General features: G+C 34.3%; 1 protein-coding gene across 2 annotated transcripts in view; it reads right to left on the reverse strand.

The window, feature by feature from the left end:
- The window catches only part of Scfd2 (sec1 family domain containing 2), a 412,892-nt gene that overhangs the window by 339,588 nt on the left and 53,175 nt on the right, over nt 1-20,129 (reverse strand). For both annotated transcript variants that reach the window (XM_046460660.2, XM_046460615.2), the window contains exon 4: nt 983-1,158. In XM_046460660.2, the coding sequence (XP_046316616.1) occupies nt 983-1,158 (176 nt within the window). The remainder of the gene's footprint in view (nt 1-982; nt 1,159-20,129) is intronic.

Genomic DNA, 20,129 nt, shown 5'->3' on the forward strand with positions numbered 1-20,129 from the left:
CTAAACATCAATATGGATTAGATAAATAAATTGTATATTTGTGGTATAGATTAAATGAACAAACTAGAACCTTAAATAGAGCATATTGGGTTATCTTAAAAATAAAATATTCAGAGGAAAAAGCAAGTAGTTTAGGAATATTTATAGTATTATGTCACTTAGGTAAAAATTAAAACCTATAACACAATATTCTGTATTCTTTATGAAAAGTAAATACTTACAAAAATACCTCTGGAGAAAGTAAATGGAGAATCAAATCAGAGAAGGGTTCAATAACAAGGATGCCTCAACTTTATCTCTAGTTGTATTTCTTTAGTGAAACAAAGTTAAAAGATAAATATTTTTAAATGGTAAATTACACTGAGACTATATAGAGAGTCCATAGACGTTTGTCCTTTCACCTAAGTTTATATTTTAAAGTACTTTATACTTTAACAATATTTTATAACTTAACAATATTTTATAATTTTTAAAGCACAGTATAATTTATACTTTATAACATAAAGAATGTCTTTTTAAAAAAGTTTCCCTCCATGTACAAATTTCTGCATAAACACTACAAATGGAGTTCATCTCTTTTCGTCTTTTGCTAAACATCATTAAGGCGCATGCTCTATGTTGTTTAAAGATTAGAGATTAAGTAGTATCAGAAAAAAATGTAAATAGCAGTGCTATTTTAAAGGACAAATTGGAAGGATTGAATAAAGATGCCATGAAGATCAAGAAAGGTCCAAATGGCACAAAATTGAAAGGAGGTTTCCAAAAGTGAGTCAAACATTCAAAAAATATTCCCAGTATTGAGAAGACAAAGATGTCACTGTCGAAAAAATTCTAGAAACAGGTCTGGCAAAAGTTTCTATCAAATTTTAATTTGGAGGTGCTTACTGAATGTGATGCAGCACACATGTCAACAATACATTACTGAAACTCTAGTAAACATCAAAGTTTTCCCTGTAAGTCAAAAGCTCCTATAGCAACATACCTGGAGAAGGAGCCTTTCAAAAGCTAGAAAGTTGTCCCACTTGGCTGTCTGCGGGTGTTTCAAAGTTTGAACTGTGGCCAGCCCAAGCTGCAGGAGTCCACAATGATTCCTTAGAGCTTTGAGATTGTTCTTGAAGAGCTGAATATAGGATGTAAGCTGTCCTGGCGAGACTCTCCCTGGAGAAACATAATAATTAATCAGCATACCCTCTTCTGGGAGTAGGAAAAATAATGATGCCATGAAAAACACCATTGTCTTATATTTGCACAGAACTTTAGAACTGACTGCACGCTTTCCTAAGCTGCTGTAATCTTCCCAACAGGAACAACAGCAAAGATGTTACCTGCATTTTTCAAGTAAGAAAACAGATGTTAAAGGACCAAACCAAGGTCATATGGCCAGTAGAATACATTTTAAAATCCTGTGATAAACTGTAAACAATTTTCAAATAAATATCAGTTTTATGTGACTATAGCTAGAACTTCAGATTACCACTCCATGATATATGATATAGGAATCCAAAAGGTCAGATTCCTAATTATAGGTATAACATAAAATAAGAGAAGAAATATGTTATGACTATAGCTTAAATTTTATCATTGATATCAGTGGGTTCATAAACACTTGTGAGGATAAAAACTGTTACATGGAACAAAAATGTATGGAGAAATTGGGTGGCAAAAACACTAGACAATGAAATATCAGAAGAAAGGGTTTGGTATGACATGTAGCACATTTGCTATACTGGTCACCCAGATATAGAAAAGGTTAGAGATTTTACAAGATACACATAGACACACATGCACACAACAATTTGTTAATTCATTCCCCCAGACCCCCTAAGTCCAATTTCTTCCCATAGCAGTCTTTGACTCACTCACTGCCACTCTCCAATCTTAAACTTCATCCCTGCCATTCACTAGTGCTTTGCATGAAGTCGCTGGACACCAGATTTCCATCATCAGGCATAAAGAAAGCAATGGGGTCAACATAGCTGGAACTCAAGTAAATCATTCCTATACATTTTACCCACCTCCTCCTTGTGGGCTGTTCTTTGATACTGAAATTCAAGTATGTTTAGTTGTTATTTCATACACATGCTAGGCAAGCTCCCTACCACCAGCCATAGCCCCAGCCCCACCATATGTACATTTTAAAGGTAAGAGTGTCTTCAGTTAAAAAACATAGGCAAACTTTTTATTGTTAGCTTTTCCTGGCTAAGAGTCAGACTCAGTCACTCAGATTTATATAATGCTACCTTCCCACATAAGGCATGTGATCTAAAGAAACAAAGTGGGTTATTTCATAACAGGAAATGCCAACAGAGCACAACACTGTGAACTCTGCAATTATTCACCATTTCTGCTCTATTTTGTTCCCCTTTGCACAGTAAATCCTTTTCTCACAAACACTTCATTAGATATGTCCTAATAATTTATAACATGCTAACTGAAATTCAATAAAAAAGTATTTCACAAAAATGCCTTAAAATATAGGCTTGTGACATGACACTTTCAAAATTTTAATTTAATCACAAAAAATGTAATTCCAAAAAATGGAAATCAATGAATTGGCTACCAAAAATGTTGTAGTAAGATTAATGACTTGAATAAAGATTCTTAGTTCACATCAACTAAAACAATGAGCAACTAGAACCAGGTGTTGAAAAGTAAAGTGCAGAACATTTATCCATACCTTACTTTTAAAATAGGAAAAAAAACAACTTGTCAGGCAGATTTATATGGTGGTTTTAAAATGTCAACCCAGAAGGCTTTGCAACACATTTTTAAAAGCTATAAAACAAGGATTATTTTATATCAAAATTGCATAAAGTATAGTAACTCTTTGAAAAGTGACAATTTCACATTTGAAAAGTGGTTTTCAAGCAAGAAATGCTATTGGGGTTTATTGTTCTTCTTTTTTAATTTTAAGGAAAGAAATAAACTTCTGATTTCAATTTAGTTAAGAGAAAAATACAAAGCTTATCACCAATTCTATACATTTTTTAAAAACTCTTACTGAAATATAATTATCTTTTAGGGGAAAGGATTCAGATCTGGAAAATAAAAGAATTTAGTATTGTATTTTAATATTCTCTAAAACCCTTTCAATATTGAATTCAGTTAAATTCAAATGAATTATGGAGATTATTCTTCCCATTACTGCATACACAATAAATTATAGTTTGTTCAACCTGTTTTGTGACTTAGTAAAATTAAGTAAATTACCTACATATATTTAATTCTCTATTGGAATTCTTAAAATAAAGAGTATTTTCTTAGTGCCATGTATGATTTAATCCCATAACTGTTGTGGTGGGAACAAATAATAACCAACAAAAATTTTGTTTAAAAATAGTACATTTAGCTATTTTTTAAAAATCTCTTGATATAACATATAACCATACTGTCATTGCACATTTTTCATTCATCATATTCCCACAAACATGAATGAAAAACCCAATGTGTACAGACTTTATATTTTTAAGACTCACATCCCCAGAAATCAAATATTGGCATTTCATTTTTCTCCTTTCTCAATCATTTTCTAATATGATAAAAACAAAGCATATGGGAATATTTAAATATAATATACTCTTCTAAGACCCTGTTCATTATTTCATACACAATTGGCAAAACAGAATAATATTAACATTTCACAAAAGTCACACCTGTTGATTTGTGATTTTTTTCCTCATTATTTTAATATTTGGTATCACCAAATAACAGCAACTGAACACAAAGTAAATGAGCACAGCTGGATTCTGCAAGCCACAGAAGGAACTAAGTATTGCATGAAGTGCCCATTCATTCCCAGCTCTTCCTCTTGGCTCTGCTGGCCACATGCCCTATCTTAAAATGTTTCCTGTTGGATTTGCCTGATCTTCAGTTCATTTTGCTTTTGCTTCCATAACTAAACAACTTCAACTCCTCTCATACTACCTTGCAATGAGCTATCTTCAACTCTTTCATCCACATCAAGTCCTACATTTGCTCTAACATTTACATATAGAAATTGACCATGTCTTTCTAAATGTACTAGTATTTTTATCAAGATTTTTGTTGTTTGGTTTGTGCTCTGATTACAAGGTTGAATAGATTTTTTAACAGGCTACTGCCAATTTATTTATTTATATATATATATATATATATATATATATATATATATATATATACACACACATACACACACACACACATACATACACACATCTCAATCATGAGCCTTGACACCTAGCACGTGATTTTGCAAAACAAAAATTTTCCCTTCCAAAGCAGGCAATTCTGCTAAAATTATTCACTGCACCATTCAATAAATTTTGAGTGTTAATTCAACAGTTAACAGAAAACAGCCTGAATTCCGTATATGGTTTAGGAGTTTTGTTAATAATGTACAAAAGGCTCAAATGGCTACCCTGAGCACATGTGTTTACATCTATTTCTCAGGAGATCTCACCAGAATTACCCACCAGAATGATAGAAAGCTGTAAAAAGGGGTAGGAAGATACCAACAAAAAGATCATCACACAGCCCGAAAGCAGACAAGAGTTCAACACCTTCTTCCCCCACTTATTGGTTATCTTTAAAACTTACATTACATGCCAAAGCTTTCTTTTTTGCTGTCAACCACTGAAGGTATCATATGGCTGTTCAAGTTCTAAGAAGAGGACATTAAGTCCCTGATCCTTCCCTTTATTTCTTTTTCCCCCTTTCATCTTTTAAATCATCTTTTATGTTTTTTATGTTTATCTGCCCAAAATTGGTAGCACTACTTTTATTCCATAACCATGATTCAGTATTATCTGTTTTTGCTATATTTGATTCTAAAAGTTCAAACTCAATCTATACTATTTACATCATTGTTAAGTATGTAACTATTCACAATTTACTTATTCACAAAGAATATTTTATTTCTTTTTAGAATGCTCAATCATGTTTTTTGTTCTTTAGTATTTTTATTATCTTCTTGAACAAGCTTTAAACTATTCTAACCTTGAATACACTGTCCTATCTTTGTAGTTGATGCTTTTCCCCATTCCCAGAATACTCCACTGTGGCAGTTTGTTCTCTAGGCCTATCTACACAGCCATCAGCCAGAATTCCTTCCATTGCTCGCTTCAGTTGGATCTATATTTTCTTTAAGTCCCCAATTTTTCTTTCTTAATGAACTATATTGTTTTGGTGAATGTCCTTAAGCTGAATGGAAAGCAAAGTATTTTTATGTCAGAAAATTATTTTTTCCTGCCTTCACAGTTAAAGACAATGTATCTGAATCTAGGATTCTTGGATTGAAAATAATTCATTGTTTCATTGTCTTCTGATATTGAAGGTTGCCAAAGAGAAATGTGTGCTTTTCTCAGTCTTGTTCATCTGCATATGAGCTTCTCTTGGGGTCCTTAAGATTTTCTTACTCTTTGGTATCTGGGGAATCACAGAATCACAGTGTTTAATTTAGAGGGTTTTAAAAAAAATCTTCTCTACTTGCTTGGATAAGACTATTTAATTTGAAATTTTTTAACACTAGGAAAGATCACATTTTTTCTTTGCTAATTTCCTGTCCTCTACTTCCTCTCTCTGAAACTTTTAATAGTTTGGGGACCCCTGAATTCATTCTGTGTATCTTTAATCTTCTTTATTTTCCCTCATCTTTTAAAAGTCATCTTCTTTTTTTCTTACATTTTAGATTTTTCAGAACTTATCTTCAAACTTTTGTTGAATATTTTATTTCCACAATGATTTCTTTAATTTCTAAAAGCTCTTTTTAAAAATAGCTTTGCAGAGATATAACTCATATACCATCAAATTCACCCTAAAAACGCACAATTAAGTGGGTTTTGGTATATTCACTGAATTATACAAATGCTATGTAATTTCAGAAAAATTTTATTACCTCAAAATAATTCCCCATGCCCAAATGAAAAAGTACCATTCATATTAGAATATAACTGGAACAGGACATCCATCTGGGAGATATACTGTATTTAGTTATACCAAGAAACAGAGAAGCAATAGAAATGAGAAAAAATCAAGTAGTAATAATTGAACTCTTTTTTATATATAGTGAAACAATTATTATGCATTTTAATCTAATGAAATATAATTTCCTGAAAGGCAAAAGAGGAATGTAAGAGTACTAATTGATAAAGCAAAAATCATCATTATCATCATCATCATCATCATCTGCTGCTGCTGCCATCTCCATAAAAGACTTTACCTGGAATATGTGAAAAGACCCTGCATCAAAGAGGAAGCCACCTTTCCAGAACATGAACTCCAAGATCAGAAGCCTCTGGTATAAAGGAGTTGGTAAGTGAGGAGCACAACATGCATATAGTAAAGCACACAAATCTTAAGTACATAGTTCAAATCAGTTTCACATATGTCTGTCCATATAATCACCTCCTGAATCAAGGTCTAGCATACATTCCGTATCCTAGGAGATTCCCTGGAATGCTTATCCAGTCAACAATTCCCAAAAGGTAAACCAGTACTTTGCTCTCTATTACAACAAATCACATTTTGTCTGCTTTTGAACTTCATTTAAATGAAATTCTACGTATGTACTCGCTTTCACCTGGCTTCATTTGCTCCATACTATCCAAAAATCCATTTTGTTACTGTGTTTTATTGTTCTGTATGACTACACTAGTTTCTTTATACATTTTGCTATTAAAGCTCATTTATGTTTTATAGTTTGGGGCCATTATAAAACATTATATGTTCATTATTATGAACATTCTAATATATGTCTTTTGGTGGACATAAGCACTCATTTCTACTGGATACACACCCAGTTGTGAAACTGCTAGATTTTACTTAATATGGTATAGTAGTTTCCCATGGCTGTATCAATATCCTCATACTTAAAATATTATTTGATGTAACAATTTAACATGATTTTTAAAATAGATATAAGGTTTAAAATGAAGCGCAACTATATAATTAAGTTTCCTCATGGTTTTTATGCTGGGTAGCCAAAACTCTAATAAGAGGGAGAGAGAAAAATCAGGATGGAAACCACATTACTATACTATTAGCAAGCACCTTGATTTTGTTTTCTCATTTTTGTTTGTTTTTTTAAATTTACTTTCCTAACAATTTACATAGACAGATGCTTGGAAGGCAAATATTAATTTAATTAAAAAGTTACTTCAAAAAGCAGGGTAGTGGGAGTAGTGGAATGAAAGAATTATATGTTCACTTTTTATTTTACGTGTATTGTCATATGAATTTTTTATAAGCTTGAGCTAGTGTAACTTTTAAAATAATCTCTTGGCTCTAAAACAAAGTAATGTCTGTTTCTTGTAGAGTGGACAGATATTTGTTTTTCTCTGAGAAATTTGACTTTATTACTATCACTGATTTGTGCAATGGATAAAGCATGGTCTTTCAACAAATAAAGAAATAGAAGAGTAATAATAACTGCCTGCTTCTCACCTCAATTGAGGTCAAAGGGTAAAGAAATATGGTTAACATACAGGTGGAGAGATTTAAATCAGACCTGGGGTAAAAATCTTGATCATGATGACTATGAGACATTGAAATAAGTTATTAAAGGGGAAAGAGGGAAGAAATTACAAACCTTCTCCCACAGGGATTTGAAGGGCAGTATACACAGCCATCTGTATAGTGAAACTTGGATAAAGCCCAGCTGTGAATTTATGTTCATTTTTATAACACCATAAATATTGAGAAAAGTGTTCTGGTATATCCTTTAAATAGTATGTGTTTCTTGTTACACAAAATTTTTTTTTAGCTCTACAACCATTATAATAATAGTAGAAGAAGAAACTAATGTGAAAAGAGTATTTTAATTACATAAATCAACTCAATTCCATGGGTCCAAAATTGAGAAATGTGCTATATGCTCTATTTCCAGGTTATTATGGAATAAAGTAACTGTTGCAGGATCAGGGGTTACATACAGAAAATAAATAGCTCTCCCTGAAGTTATGCAGAACAGCGAAATATAAAATCACCAGAAACATTTATGATTTGGCTTTCTGTGGAAATGTAGCCTTCCTAAAGCTAACTTAAACACTGGTTCAACATTTATAAACGATGTATAGAGCAAAGAAGAAAAGAGATTCTCCCCCAGCCCCACACCCTGCCTCCAGTTATCCAGGGCAGAACTCTAGCTTGCCAGAGAAGAAGCATCTCCTTGATGGTCCACTCTGACTTGGAAAGGAATTTCTTCTCCTAAAGGAGAACCTCCCACCCTACAGCCATGGGCCTTCTCACCACCTCATGCTCTCAGGGATTTTCAACTCCTGCCTAACTCATAGCATAACCTTCAGGATTCCTTATGTTGAGAAAGCCTAAGAGGAGTAATAAGCAAGATGGCCGACTAGAGGTGCTCAATGCTCGCCCCCTCCTCCTCCACCCAGGGGAAGGATCAATAGAATGAATAAACAACTGCTCTTTGTAGAGAGTGACTAAGAGGAGACTACTGGATTCTACAGTACAGGAAAGAAGCAGCAAAAATCCTGTGAAGCACAAAACTTAGGATGGCCACATAGAGAAGGAAAGGAAACATTTTGTCTCTGTTGCCCTATGCCCCAGTCTGAAACAGAAGGGTGGGTCTTCTCCCTACAGGAAAAAGGTATGCAGGAGGTTTCCAGCTGCTCCTGTTCTCCCAGACACTTGCTGCCTCAACTACTGGAGAATCCTACAGGCCTCACAGGTCCTGAACTCAGCTTAGGAGCTACCTGGAACTGCCTACAGTGGAATGCAGATCACACTACTCCAGAAAAGTTCATATTGTGTCCTGCCCACCATGGCTCAAGCCGCTAGTATTTTGTGCATCTTCAAGCCAGAGCTCCTTCTAGAGTTCATCCTGCTCCAAAGTCCAGTAGCCACTGCATCCCTTCATCCCTAAGGCTCTGCCATCATAGCACCATGTATGTACATATGACAGAGCACCATTTCATGGCCAAGCTATCACAGTTTCAACTGCAGACAGTTTCAACCGAAGTACAGCACTGTTCCCTGCAAGACCAGCCTCTCAGAGACCTGCAGCCCTGGTCCAGCACAGCATTTGTACCTCCAGGAACCTGAAATGATGTGGTGTCCTTCTCTTCATGGAAACATTGCCTTATCCGAGCTGTGCCACCCACCCTCTGGTCCAGAGAGCTACAGAGCTACAGAGCTCTTGGATCTGAACTAGTCACCAGAGTCTGAACTGATGAGGAGTCTCAGCTCTCTGGGCAGTACACCTATCATTTCACTTCCATGCCCCTTCCCTTTTGCCATTCTGAGTTTTTCATGCTGTTTTACCCAGTCTCACAGAGCCAGACTCACTTCTGGGTCTCATCACCCTGGGGTCTATAAACACCTCAATGCAGTACTCCTCTCCTAGTGCTCCAGTTACCACTGTACCCTGTTGACTCCAGAGCCCAAATTGCAGCTGTGCTCTGCTACCCAAGATTTAAGTCTCTGGAACATTCCTTCTTCCCCAGGGCCATTCCAGGGTTGTTCTCCAACCTCCAGGATCAGAGTCACAACTATACCCCTCCCTCCTAAGCCCAAGCTACAAGGGAATTCTTCAAAGCCACAGTCCCCAGTTTTTTGGAAAAGTTGCATCTACCCATGTATCAGGGATTGAAACTGTGCCCACATTGCAGGTATCCCAATAGTTCAGCAAGACACTAATCCCCTGACCCCAGTATCTACAGCAACTTTAACCATCTATTGTGGGAAGCCATTCTCACACGTGATTGGGCACCTCCCTGACTGGTTGTGAGGCGTTCTGGCCAAGCTGTGTCAGAACTTATCCCCACCCTTTTTAGGTGCGAGAGCCCATCCGTGTGGGGGTGTGACTGACCATTGACCCTGAGACCAATCACTGACCCTGACCTTGGAATGCTGTCCCCCTCGACCTTCATTGGATGGAATTTTCCCCTGAATTTCTTGTTCCCCAATAAAAGGCCACTCTCTGGCATGCTCCTTCCTCTCTCCTGCTAGTCTCTTGTGTAAACCTTGCTACCCCACCAGGTAGCTCGAGGTAGGAGCCAGGAAGGGCCGTCTCTGAACTGGTCAAGAAAAAGGTAAATTGAGTTTATGTGTGTTTATTTTGATCTCACTAGTTAACTTCTATGCTTAGGACCTCTAGCATGAAGCTAGTCACACGTGCTGGTCACACGGCAGAATCTATGCCCTGGAACATAGCACTGCTGTGGTTGTGTATAGGTCACATCAGACCTGATACCAAGAAAGATGCCCTCAGCTAAGTCACCCCTCAATAAGAAAAAGAGAATTGGAATACCCCTAAAATTCTTGCTGCTGAGAAGCCTAACAATCTACCCTGCCACCACTTCTGCCAAATATTCCCACAGCCTGGGCCACTAAGGTACCTGTAGCCATTGCTGACATTGAACCCAGCTGAAGAAGCTGAACGAAGATAATTCTACTGGGTTCACCTGGAATCAGAGTCAACACACCCAACCAAAAGATATCCAAGGGCCTATCTACAGGGGAAAGTCTCTATGAAATCCATTCTAACTTTGAAAGAGGATTAGATGCACAAGTATCAACACAGAGGCAAAAGAAACATGTAAAAGTGAGGATAGCACCAAAAGAACATAATACTTTTCCAGTAATTGTTGCAAAGAAAAGGAAATTTCCAAATCGCCTAAAAAGGAATTCAAAATAACGATCTCTATGGAAACTAAGAAACTCAGTGAATTACAAGAGAATGCAGACAGGTAATTTATTCAAATCAGATAAATAATTCATAATATGAATAACAAATCCAACACAGATAAATATCATCAAAAAAGAACCAAACTGAGGGCTGGAGTTGTGGCTCAGTGGTAGAGCGCTTGCCTAGTATGTGTGAAGCACTGGGTTTGATTCTCAGCACCGCATATAAACAAATAAAATAAAGATCCATCAATGACTAAAAAAAAAAAAAAAAGAACCAAACTGACATCTTGGAGCTGAAGAATTTGATGAATGAGATAAAAAGTAGAGAGCTTCAACAGCAGACTAAATCAAGCAGAAGTAGATCTGTAAACTTAAAATTCACCTTTTAAAATAATCCAGTCACAGGAAACAAAAGAAAATGCAATGAAAGAGTAAAAAAAGTCTACAGGACTTACTAGACACTACTAAGTAAACAAATGCAAGTAATAACAAAAAGAGAACAAGAGTTACTATATTTAGATAAAATAGTCTTCAAGTCAAAACTGTTGTCAAAGACAAAGAAGGACATTATTTAATGACATCAGGGTCAGGTAATCAAAAGGATTTAACAGTTGTAAATATATATGTGCCTAATATCAAAGAATCTACTAAATATATAAAGCAAATCTTAATAAATCTGAAGAGAGAAATAGGTTCCAATACAATAGGTTCCAATACAGGAGACTTCAATACCCCTTTTTCATCAATGAACAGGTCAGCCAGACAGAAAATCAATGAGAAAATACTGGAATTGAACTAAATTTTAGACCAAATGGAGCTAACAGATATATGTAGAGCATTACATCCAATAGCACGAAACATGCATTCTTCTCTAGCACACATGGAGCATTCTCCAGGATGTTACATTACAAAATGTCTTAACAAATTTAAGGGATGAATCTTTGAAAATTCACAAATATGCATAAATTCCATGTTCCTGAGCAACTTAGAGATCAAGTAAGAAAAAAAATAGGAAATTTTAAAATATCTTATTGAGACATAAAACAATAGAAACATAACCTATGGGATGCAACAAAAATAGTTCTAAGAGGAAGGTTTATGCCAATAAATAATTACATTAAAAAAGAATAAAGATACCAAATAATAGCCTAACATACCTCAAGGAACTAGGGAAAAAAATTAAAAACAAAGTAAACCTTAAGTTAGCAGAAAGAGGAAAATAATAAAGATGAGAACAGAGCTCAATTCAACAGAGTACAGAAAAACCATAGGGGGGAAAATTGATAAAATCAAGAGTTGTTCTTTTTTCAAAATATATAAACAATATTTACCAATTCCTAACCAAAAAAAGAGAAAAGACTCAAAGAAATAAATAAAATCAGAAACAAAAGTTGAGACATTACAACAGACCCCTCAGAAATAAATAAGAGACTATTAAGACCAATGATATAATAAGAACTGGATAACCTAGAGGAAATAAATGTTTCTAGAAAAATATAGACTTCATTGAATTAAGAAAAAATGGAAGGCTTTAATAGCATTCTCCACCCCTACCCCGACCAAAGAAGCATAGATTTAAGTAGCAATGTTCAAATTTCTAACAAAGAAAAAGCCCTGGACTAGATAGATGGCTTCACAACTGAATCCTACCAAATATTCAAAAGAAAAATTATTACCAATAAACTCTTCCAAATATAGCACTTGAGGGTTATGTTTACATATATTTTATGATATCAGCAATACCTAAGCTAGACAAAGACATTATTAAAAAGGAAAACTATAACTTAGTATCTCTAATGAATACTGATATGGTAATCCTCAATAAAATATTAGCAAACCAAATTCAACTACATCAAAAAGATTAAATATAATATCTAAGATTTATCCCTGTCATGAAGGCTGATTTAAGTGTGCAAATAATCAATGTAATACAAATCATCAATAGAATGAAAAATACAAACCACAAAATTATTCTCAATTGATGCAAAAAAAGTACCTGACAAAGCTCAACAGGCTTTCTTAATAAAAAAAACTGTTAATTGTTTAGGAATATAAAAAAAAATTCCACAATGTAATAAAGGCCACTCATGAAAAACCCAAAACTAACACCGCAATCAGGAGAAAAACGGAGAGTTTTTCTAATAAGATCAAGTACAAGGCAGGGATGCCCACTGTTGCCACAACATAGTACTGTAAGTACTAGCAAGAGCAGTCAGACAAAAAAAAAAATGAATAAAAGGTATCTAAATCAGAAATTAAAAACTTACCTATTTGTAGATAACACAATCCTTTATGTTAAGTATCACAAAGATTCTACCCAAAACACTGTCAAAACAGGAGCTGAAGCTGGAGCTCAGTAACAGAGTGTGTGCCTAGCATGTGCAGGGCACTGGATTCAATTCTCAGCACTACATATAAATAAATAAAATAAAGGGTCCATTGACAACCAAAAATAATATTTTTTAAAAAACTGTCAAAACAAATAAATGCATTAGTTAAGTTGCAATATACAAAATCAATATATGAAAATGAGATTCTTTTCTATATACAAACAATAATGTAAATGGAAAAGAAATCAAGAAAACAATCCCATTTATGATTGCATCAAAAAATTACTTAGGAATAAATTTAAGAAAGGAGGTGAAATATTTGTACATTGAAAACTATAAAAATCAATGAAATAAATTTTTAAAAAACAAATAAATGGAAAGATATTCTGTGTTCATGGGTTGGAAGAATTATATTGTTAAAATGTTCATGCTGCCCAAAGCAATACACAGATTCAATGCAATCCTTATCAAAATTCTAACGGCATTCTTCACAGAAAGTGAAAACACAACCTAAAATTCATGTGGAACTACAAAACAAATAAGCAAGCAAACAAACAAAACAAAACAAAAAACCCTGAATATACAAATCAATACTGAGAAAAACAAAATTGGGGGGCATCACACCTCCTAATTTAAAATTAGATTACAATGCATAGCAATCCAAACAGAATAGTACTGGTACAAAAGCAGTAGGATCAGTGAACCAAATAGAAAGTCTAGAAATGAATCCAAACACAAGTCAACTAATTTTCAGCAAAACCTCAAGAGAACATAATGAGAAAACAGTGCTGGGAAAACTGGGTCTCCTCGTGCAAATACACGAAATTGGACCCTTTTCTTACACCATGTTAAAAAATCAATTCAGAATGGATCAAGACCTCAACGTAAGACTGAAAACAATAAAATTCCTAGAACACAAGACACTGACTTTAGCAATGATTCTTTGATATAACACCAAAAGTAGACTTTGGTTGTTTTTATCACAAAAAGTAACTATATGAGAAATATTTTCATTTGATTCATTGCACTAATGACTTTACTATCAAGATATTTTTATAAAATCATATTGTAAACCTCAAACATACATATAAAATTCATTATTTTTAGGAAGAAGATAATAAGACATAAAAAGAGGAAACATCTATTTAAATTAAAAGTACAGAGCAAGAGAGTAGATGTTTAAAGGACATTAGAAATTCAGATTCCCATCTACTGATGAAGAAATAAAGAAACAGAAGCAATAAGTGCTGCTATAGGTGATGGAGTATAAGCTGAAGCATTATTTAACAATCTTAAGACTCTGTCTCTTTCTCTAGATTCTCTTCTTCTCCACACCTCCTAAATGGATGTATTCCTTAGGGCCCTGATTCAACCTCTTATTAGGTCTACCATTTCTCTAAAATCAACCTTATATGATACGTATTTCCTTCAGAAACTCATCACTCAGGTTTCAATATAATCATTAGGCAACTAATCCAAATCTTACTCCAGTCACACTTCCCAACTAAAGGAACAATTTCTACAGATGGAATGATCCCACCCCTAGATTTGATCTGGTAGAGTATTCTTCATATTCAGTTGCAGGACTCTTGGTCATTATTTTTATATCCACCCAGAGATAATAACTTCATCACGCTATATCCTCACTTTACTCATATCTTGAATTCTTCACAAATGCTATGTTCCATGTAAGTCATTTCATCTAATTATCAGATTAACAAGTACTAGAATCCTTCCTTTATAGATAAACAAACTCAGCAAAGTTAAAAATTTGCACATTCAAAAACAAGATATTTTACATGTTTTCTATCTACTACAAAGACTTACTATATAGTAGGCATACATAATATTTTTTGAACAAAGGAAAATAGCCTGTTATCTCAAACTCGGAATAGCATCTAGAGAAGAGTTCGATGAGCTTTCTCATCCTTTCTGATATTCAACTGATTCCACTGATCTCTAGGAAATTGTGCCAATAGAAACCCCAGAGAATATGACCTTCTTTTAAGTAATGGTTCTCAAAGATATTCTACAAACCCCTGGGTCCTAAAGCACATTCTGGCAAAGACAAACAATCTTCATAATAAATAATACTGAAGTTTTACTTGATTTTGTTACTATATTATTTGGTGGGTAAAAGTGTTGATGCTTAGCATAAATCCAGGCACCAAATTATATTAGTCAGTGTCACTTCCAAATGACATCAGGAAACTATAAATGTTATTAATTTTATCAAATCTGAACCCTTGAGAAAACATCAATATTCCACATAAATAAATGGGAAATACGCAAGTGGACTTCTGGTACATACTAACATATAATGGCTATCTTGAGAGAAAGTTCTGGGGTGGTCACTTGGATCATGAACTTAACTAGCCATTTTTCATGCCAAACAGAAGAGACAACTAGATAACATGTTCTTCAGATATCTCCTAAAACATGAATGAAGTAAGCCTGTCACTTTGAGAAAAACTATTGGCATTTATATTGCCAATGACAAAAGACAATTTTGTGTGTAAAAAACTAGAATGTGGGGCTGGGGATATGGCTCAAGCGGTAGCGCACTCGCCTGGCATGCGTGCAGACCGGGTTCGATCCTCAGCATCACATACAAACAAAGATGTTGTGTCTGCCGAAAACTAAAAAATAAATATTTAAAAAAAAAAAAAAAAAAAAAACTAGAATGTTTGAAAATTTGTATTTGTTGCTGAATCTTTATATTCCCACACTCAAAGATTTTCTAATGATATCAGTGGTAATATCAATAAATATGATTTTATTATATTGCATAATATATGTCAGCATTTAGAAAATTGATATAATTTAGATAACCAATATTTTCAAGACACTAATATAAATGATTCATTCAAAGTGCAAGAGAGATGAATGGATTTTTTTTTTAATTGGAGCTTTATAGTTACCCGTAGTAGTTGGGTTTGTCCTGACAAACTCATATACACAGGGAGCTGGATTTCAGTTCATGATCTCCCCCTCTTCCCTCCTAACCTCCCTCCTCTCTCCCATTCTCCTCCCTCTACTCTACTAGTTTTGCTTTTGCCTGTCTATTTATTTGTGTTTGATTGGTTCCTTTTGCTATCCTATCTTCTCTTCCCCCTTCCCTTTATTTTGCTCAAGTTTCTGAATACAAAAGAAAACATTTGATCATTGAGTTTCTGGGTTTGGCTAATTTAACTTATCATGACATTCTCCATTTCCATCCATTTACCAGCAAATGTGGTAATTTCATTGTTTTTAATGGTTAAGTAGAACTCCATTGTGTGTATGTATATTTGTATATGTATGTATGCATGTGTATGTGAGATATATATATCACAATTTCTTAATTCATTCATCTATTCACAGATGCCCTAATAACATAATTCAGCTATTGTCAATTGTGCTGCTAAAAACATTTATGTGGCTGTGTTCCTGTAAAATGCTGATTTTAGGTCTTTTGAAGAAATACCAAGGAATGAGATAGCTGGGTCATATGGTGGTTCCACCCCTAGTTTTTTCAGGAATCTCCATATAGCTTTCCAGGATGGTTGTACTAGTTTGTAGTCCCACCAACAATGTATAAGTGTACCTTCCCCCCACCACAACCTCACCAGCATTGATTATTGTTCATATTCTTTTTTCCATAGCTTTATTGAGGTAAAACTGAAGTACAATAAAATGCATATATTTGAAATATGTAATTTGATCAGTTTTGACATGTGTGTAACCAATACAATAAATAAAAAAAGCATTTCCATTGCTTTTTTAAATTTGAAATCATACAGACTGTGCTTCCTGTATGATTTATTATATTAGAAATCAATCATCTTTAAATATATAGAACTCCACACCCATATTTCAACTATTTCAAAATTAAGTGGTGCACTTATAAGTATCTCAGAGATCAAGGAAGAAAGCACAAGAAAAGTAAATAAAAATTGCTTTGCACTAAGTGATAATAAAAGCTTAAAATATCAGAATCTCTGGGATGAAACAGTACTTAGACGAATGTTTATAACTTAAAGTACTTGTATCAGAAAGGAGCTAGAATAACAATTGTTATTCATGTTCTTAATCACTGACATTCTGACTGGAGTGAGATAAAATCTTAGTGAAATTTTGATTTGCATTTCCCTGATTGCTAGAGATGTTGAACATTTTTTCGTGTATTTGTTGGCTATTTGGGTTTCTTCTTTTGCGAAGTTTCTGTTTAGTATTTTCGCCCACTTACTGATTGGGGTTTTTTGTGTGGGATTGTTAAGTTTTTTGAGTTCTTTGTATATTCTAGTTAATCCCCTATTATAGGAGTAGCCAGCCAAGATTTTCTCCTATTCCAAAGGCTCTGTCTTCATGTTTTTAATTGTTTCCTTTGCTGTGCAGAAGCTTTTTAGTCTGATGGCATCCCACATACTACTTCTTGGTTTTATTTCTTGTGTTTTGGGGCTCTTATTAAGGAAGTCAGTGCCAGCACCTATAAGATGGAGTGCTGACCCTATCTTTTCTTCTACCAGTTGAAAAATTTCTGGTCTAATTCCTAAGTCTTTGATCCATTTCATTTTGAGTTTTGTGCAGGGTAAGAGATATGGGTCTAATTTCATTTTTCCACATATGGCATCCAGTTTTCCCAGCATTTATTAAAAAGGCTATCAATTTTAACATTTTTTTAAAAGGCTATCTTTTCTCCAAGACATATTTTTGGCACCTGTGTATAGTAGCAGATGGCTATGGGTATGTGGATTTGTCTGTGTCTTTTATTCTATTCCATTGGCCTTCATGTCTATTTCGATGTCAGTATCATGCTGGTTTTGCTACTATACCTCTATAGCACAATTTCAGATCAGTTATTGTGATGCCTCCAGCTTCACTTTTCTTGCTTAGTATTGCATTGGGTATACCAGGTCTTTTATACCTCCAAATGAACTTAAGAAATTATTTTTTCTAATTCTGTAAAGAATGTCATTGGTATTTTGATGGGGATTAAAGATGATTGGATTTTAATGGAACACAGTATAAAAAATTCAAAGATGTTTTCATATTTCAAACTGCAACTACCATATAAGAAACTACCTTTTGTAAAGTTAATGTAATATCAGAGAAAGAGTGTCTGTGGTCTTCTGAAAAGATTATTAAAATACTCTTCCTTTTCAAACTTTTAACTTTCTTTTTTTAAGTTTCTTTTTTAAAATACCTTTATTTTATTTATTCATATTTTTTAATGTGGTGCTGAGGATTGAACCTAGAGCCTTGCATGTGCTAGGAGAGTGCTCTACCACTAAGCCACAGCCCCAGTCCCAAACTCTTTATCTTTCTAAGGCCAACTTTTCTTCATATGCTTCATCTAAAATGATACAGCACAGTAGATTGCATGAAGAGACAGATATTAGGATGAAGACAGTTGTATTTTGTTAAATTAGACAGCAGAAATATGCAAACGTGTAGAGTACTGCCCCTCTTCTCATTGCTTTAGAAAACAGATTTTTTTTTAATTTTTAGATGTTGATGGACTTGTATTTTGTTCATTTATTTGTATGTGGTGCTGAGAATCAAACCCAGTGCCTCACACATGCTAGGCAAGCACTCTGCCACTGAGCCACAACCCCAGCCCCAGATTTTTTTAAAATATTATTTTTAGAGGCTGGGGTTGTGGCTCGGTGGTAGCATGCTTGCCTAGCATGCATGAGGCACTGGGTTCGATCCTCAGCACCACATAAAAATAAAGAAAATAAAGTCTATCAACAACTAAAAAAAAGAATTAAATAGAAAATAATTGTTAAAAAAATTTTTTTTAGTTGTAGTTGGACACAATACCTTTATTTATTTATTATTATGTGGTACTGAGGATCGAACTCAGGGCCTTGCACATGCTAGGCGAGCACACTACCATCGAGCCACAACCCCAGCCTCAGATTTTTTTTTTAATAACTGGTAATGGTTTATTATCTTTATATAAATTAATAAATATTTACAAAATGTTTCCTACTTTAATTCCCAATATGATATCTTCTACCTACTCATCCCTTCATTTATCTATCCTGTACATATCAATAGATATAATTCACATAAACCAAAAGCCTGTCAGCATCCTCAATAATTTTTTTAAAAATTGTAAAGGAATTCTGAGATTAAATAGTTTGAGAAGATATGTTCTAAATCAACATTGAACTTGGTTTCCACAGGAAAGTAATAGAAAATGTAACCCATTAAATAGATGATAAATCTTGACACTGATAATTCAAAAATTTATTCATCCATTTCATAAATACTTATTGAGCATATAGCAAGTTCAAGGTCCTGTGTTAAGTACAAAGAAAATGAAGAAACACAGATAAGAATTCCAAGCCCCAACTACTCAGAGTCTGGTAGTAACTGCTATAATAGCAGAACAAACAAAAACAGTACTGAGAGGAATACAAGATGTCATCTCTTAGAGAAGATGGTATGGGCTGGGATATAAAGGAGAAAATGTTGGGAAAGAATTGTAAAAGCCAGGAGACAGAATTGTAGAAAATGAGTGTTCTTGTTTTGGAGGGAGTGAAAGTAGGGGAAGGCTTTAAGATCAGTAGCAGTCACTAACTGAACATCTATATGCAAAATATGTACAAGGAAACAAAGACATCTACAGTCTTCTAGCGAACTAGAAGTAAGGAAGAGAAGACATGAAACAACTAGGAAGAGGAAGCCATCAAAACCGCACAGTGATATGAGGACAATAGGAAAAAAAGCCCAAGAAAGAAGATGTGAACAGAGGAGTACAGAGACATCAAGAGGAACAAGAAATATCAGAAAAGGAGAACTGTAAACACAAATAATAATACTAAAATTTAAAATAGAAATATTCACTGTCTATTCCACACCACAATTACTGCCACACTTACTGAACCAACAAGTATTGAGCCACCCACTATGTACTAAATTCTTCAAATGGCCAATAAAGAACACGACATAAGGTTTTGGATTGACACACATTCAACTCTATTACACTGTAGCAAGTGCTAAGGAAGCATCAATAAAAGAGCTGTATATCCTAAGGAGTCAGAACAATCCATTCAGCCCACAAAGAGGGGGTGAAAAGCAAGGAAGAAAGGACTTAGATATAGCTCCACAGAGAAAGTGACAACTATTATCAGGTCATGAAAAATAAGGTGGGTTTTAACAGGAAACAGACAAAAATGTGTG

This window comes from Marmota monax, unplaced genomic scaffold (assembly GCF_021218885.2).
Source record: "Marmota monax isolate L192 unplaced genomic scaffold, Marmota_monax_Labrador192_F-V1.1 WCK01_AAM20220418_F8-fsc00025, whole genome shotgun sequence".
Lineage (NCBI taxonomy): Eukaryota > Metazoa > Chordata > Mammalia > Rodentia > Sciuridae > Marmota > Marmota monax.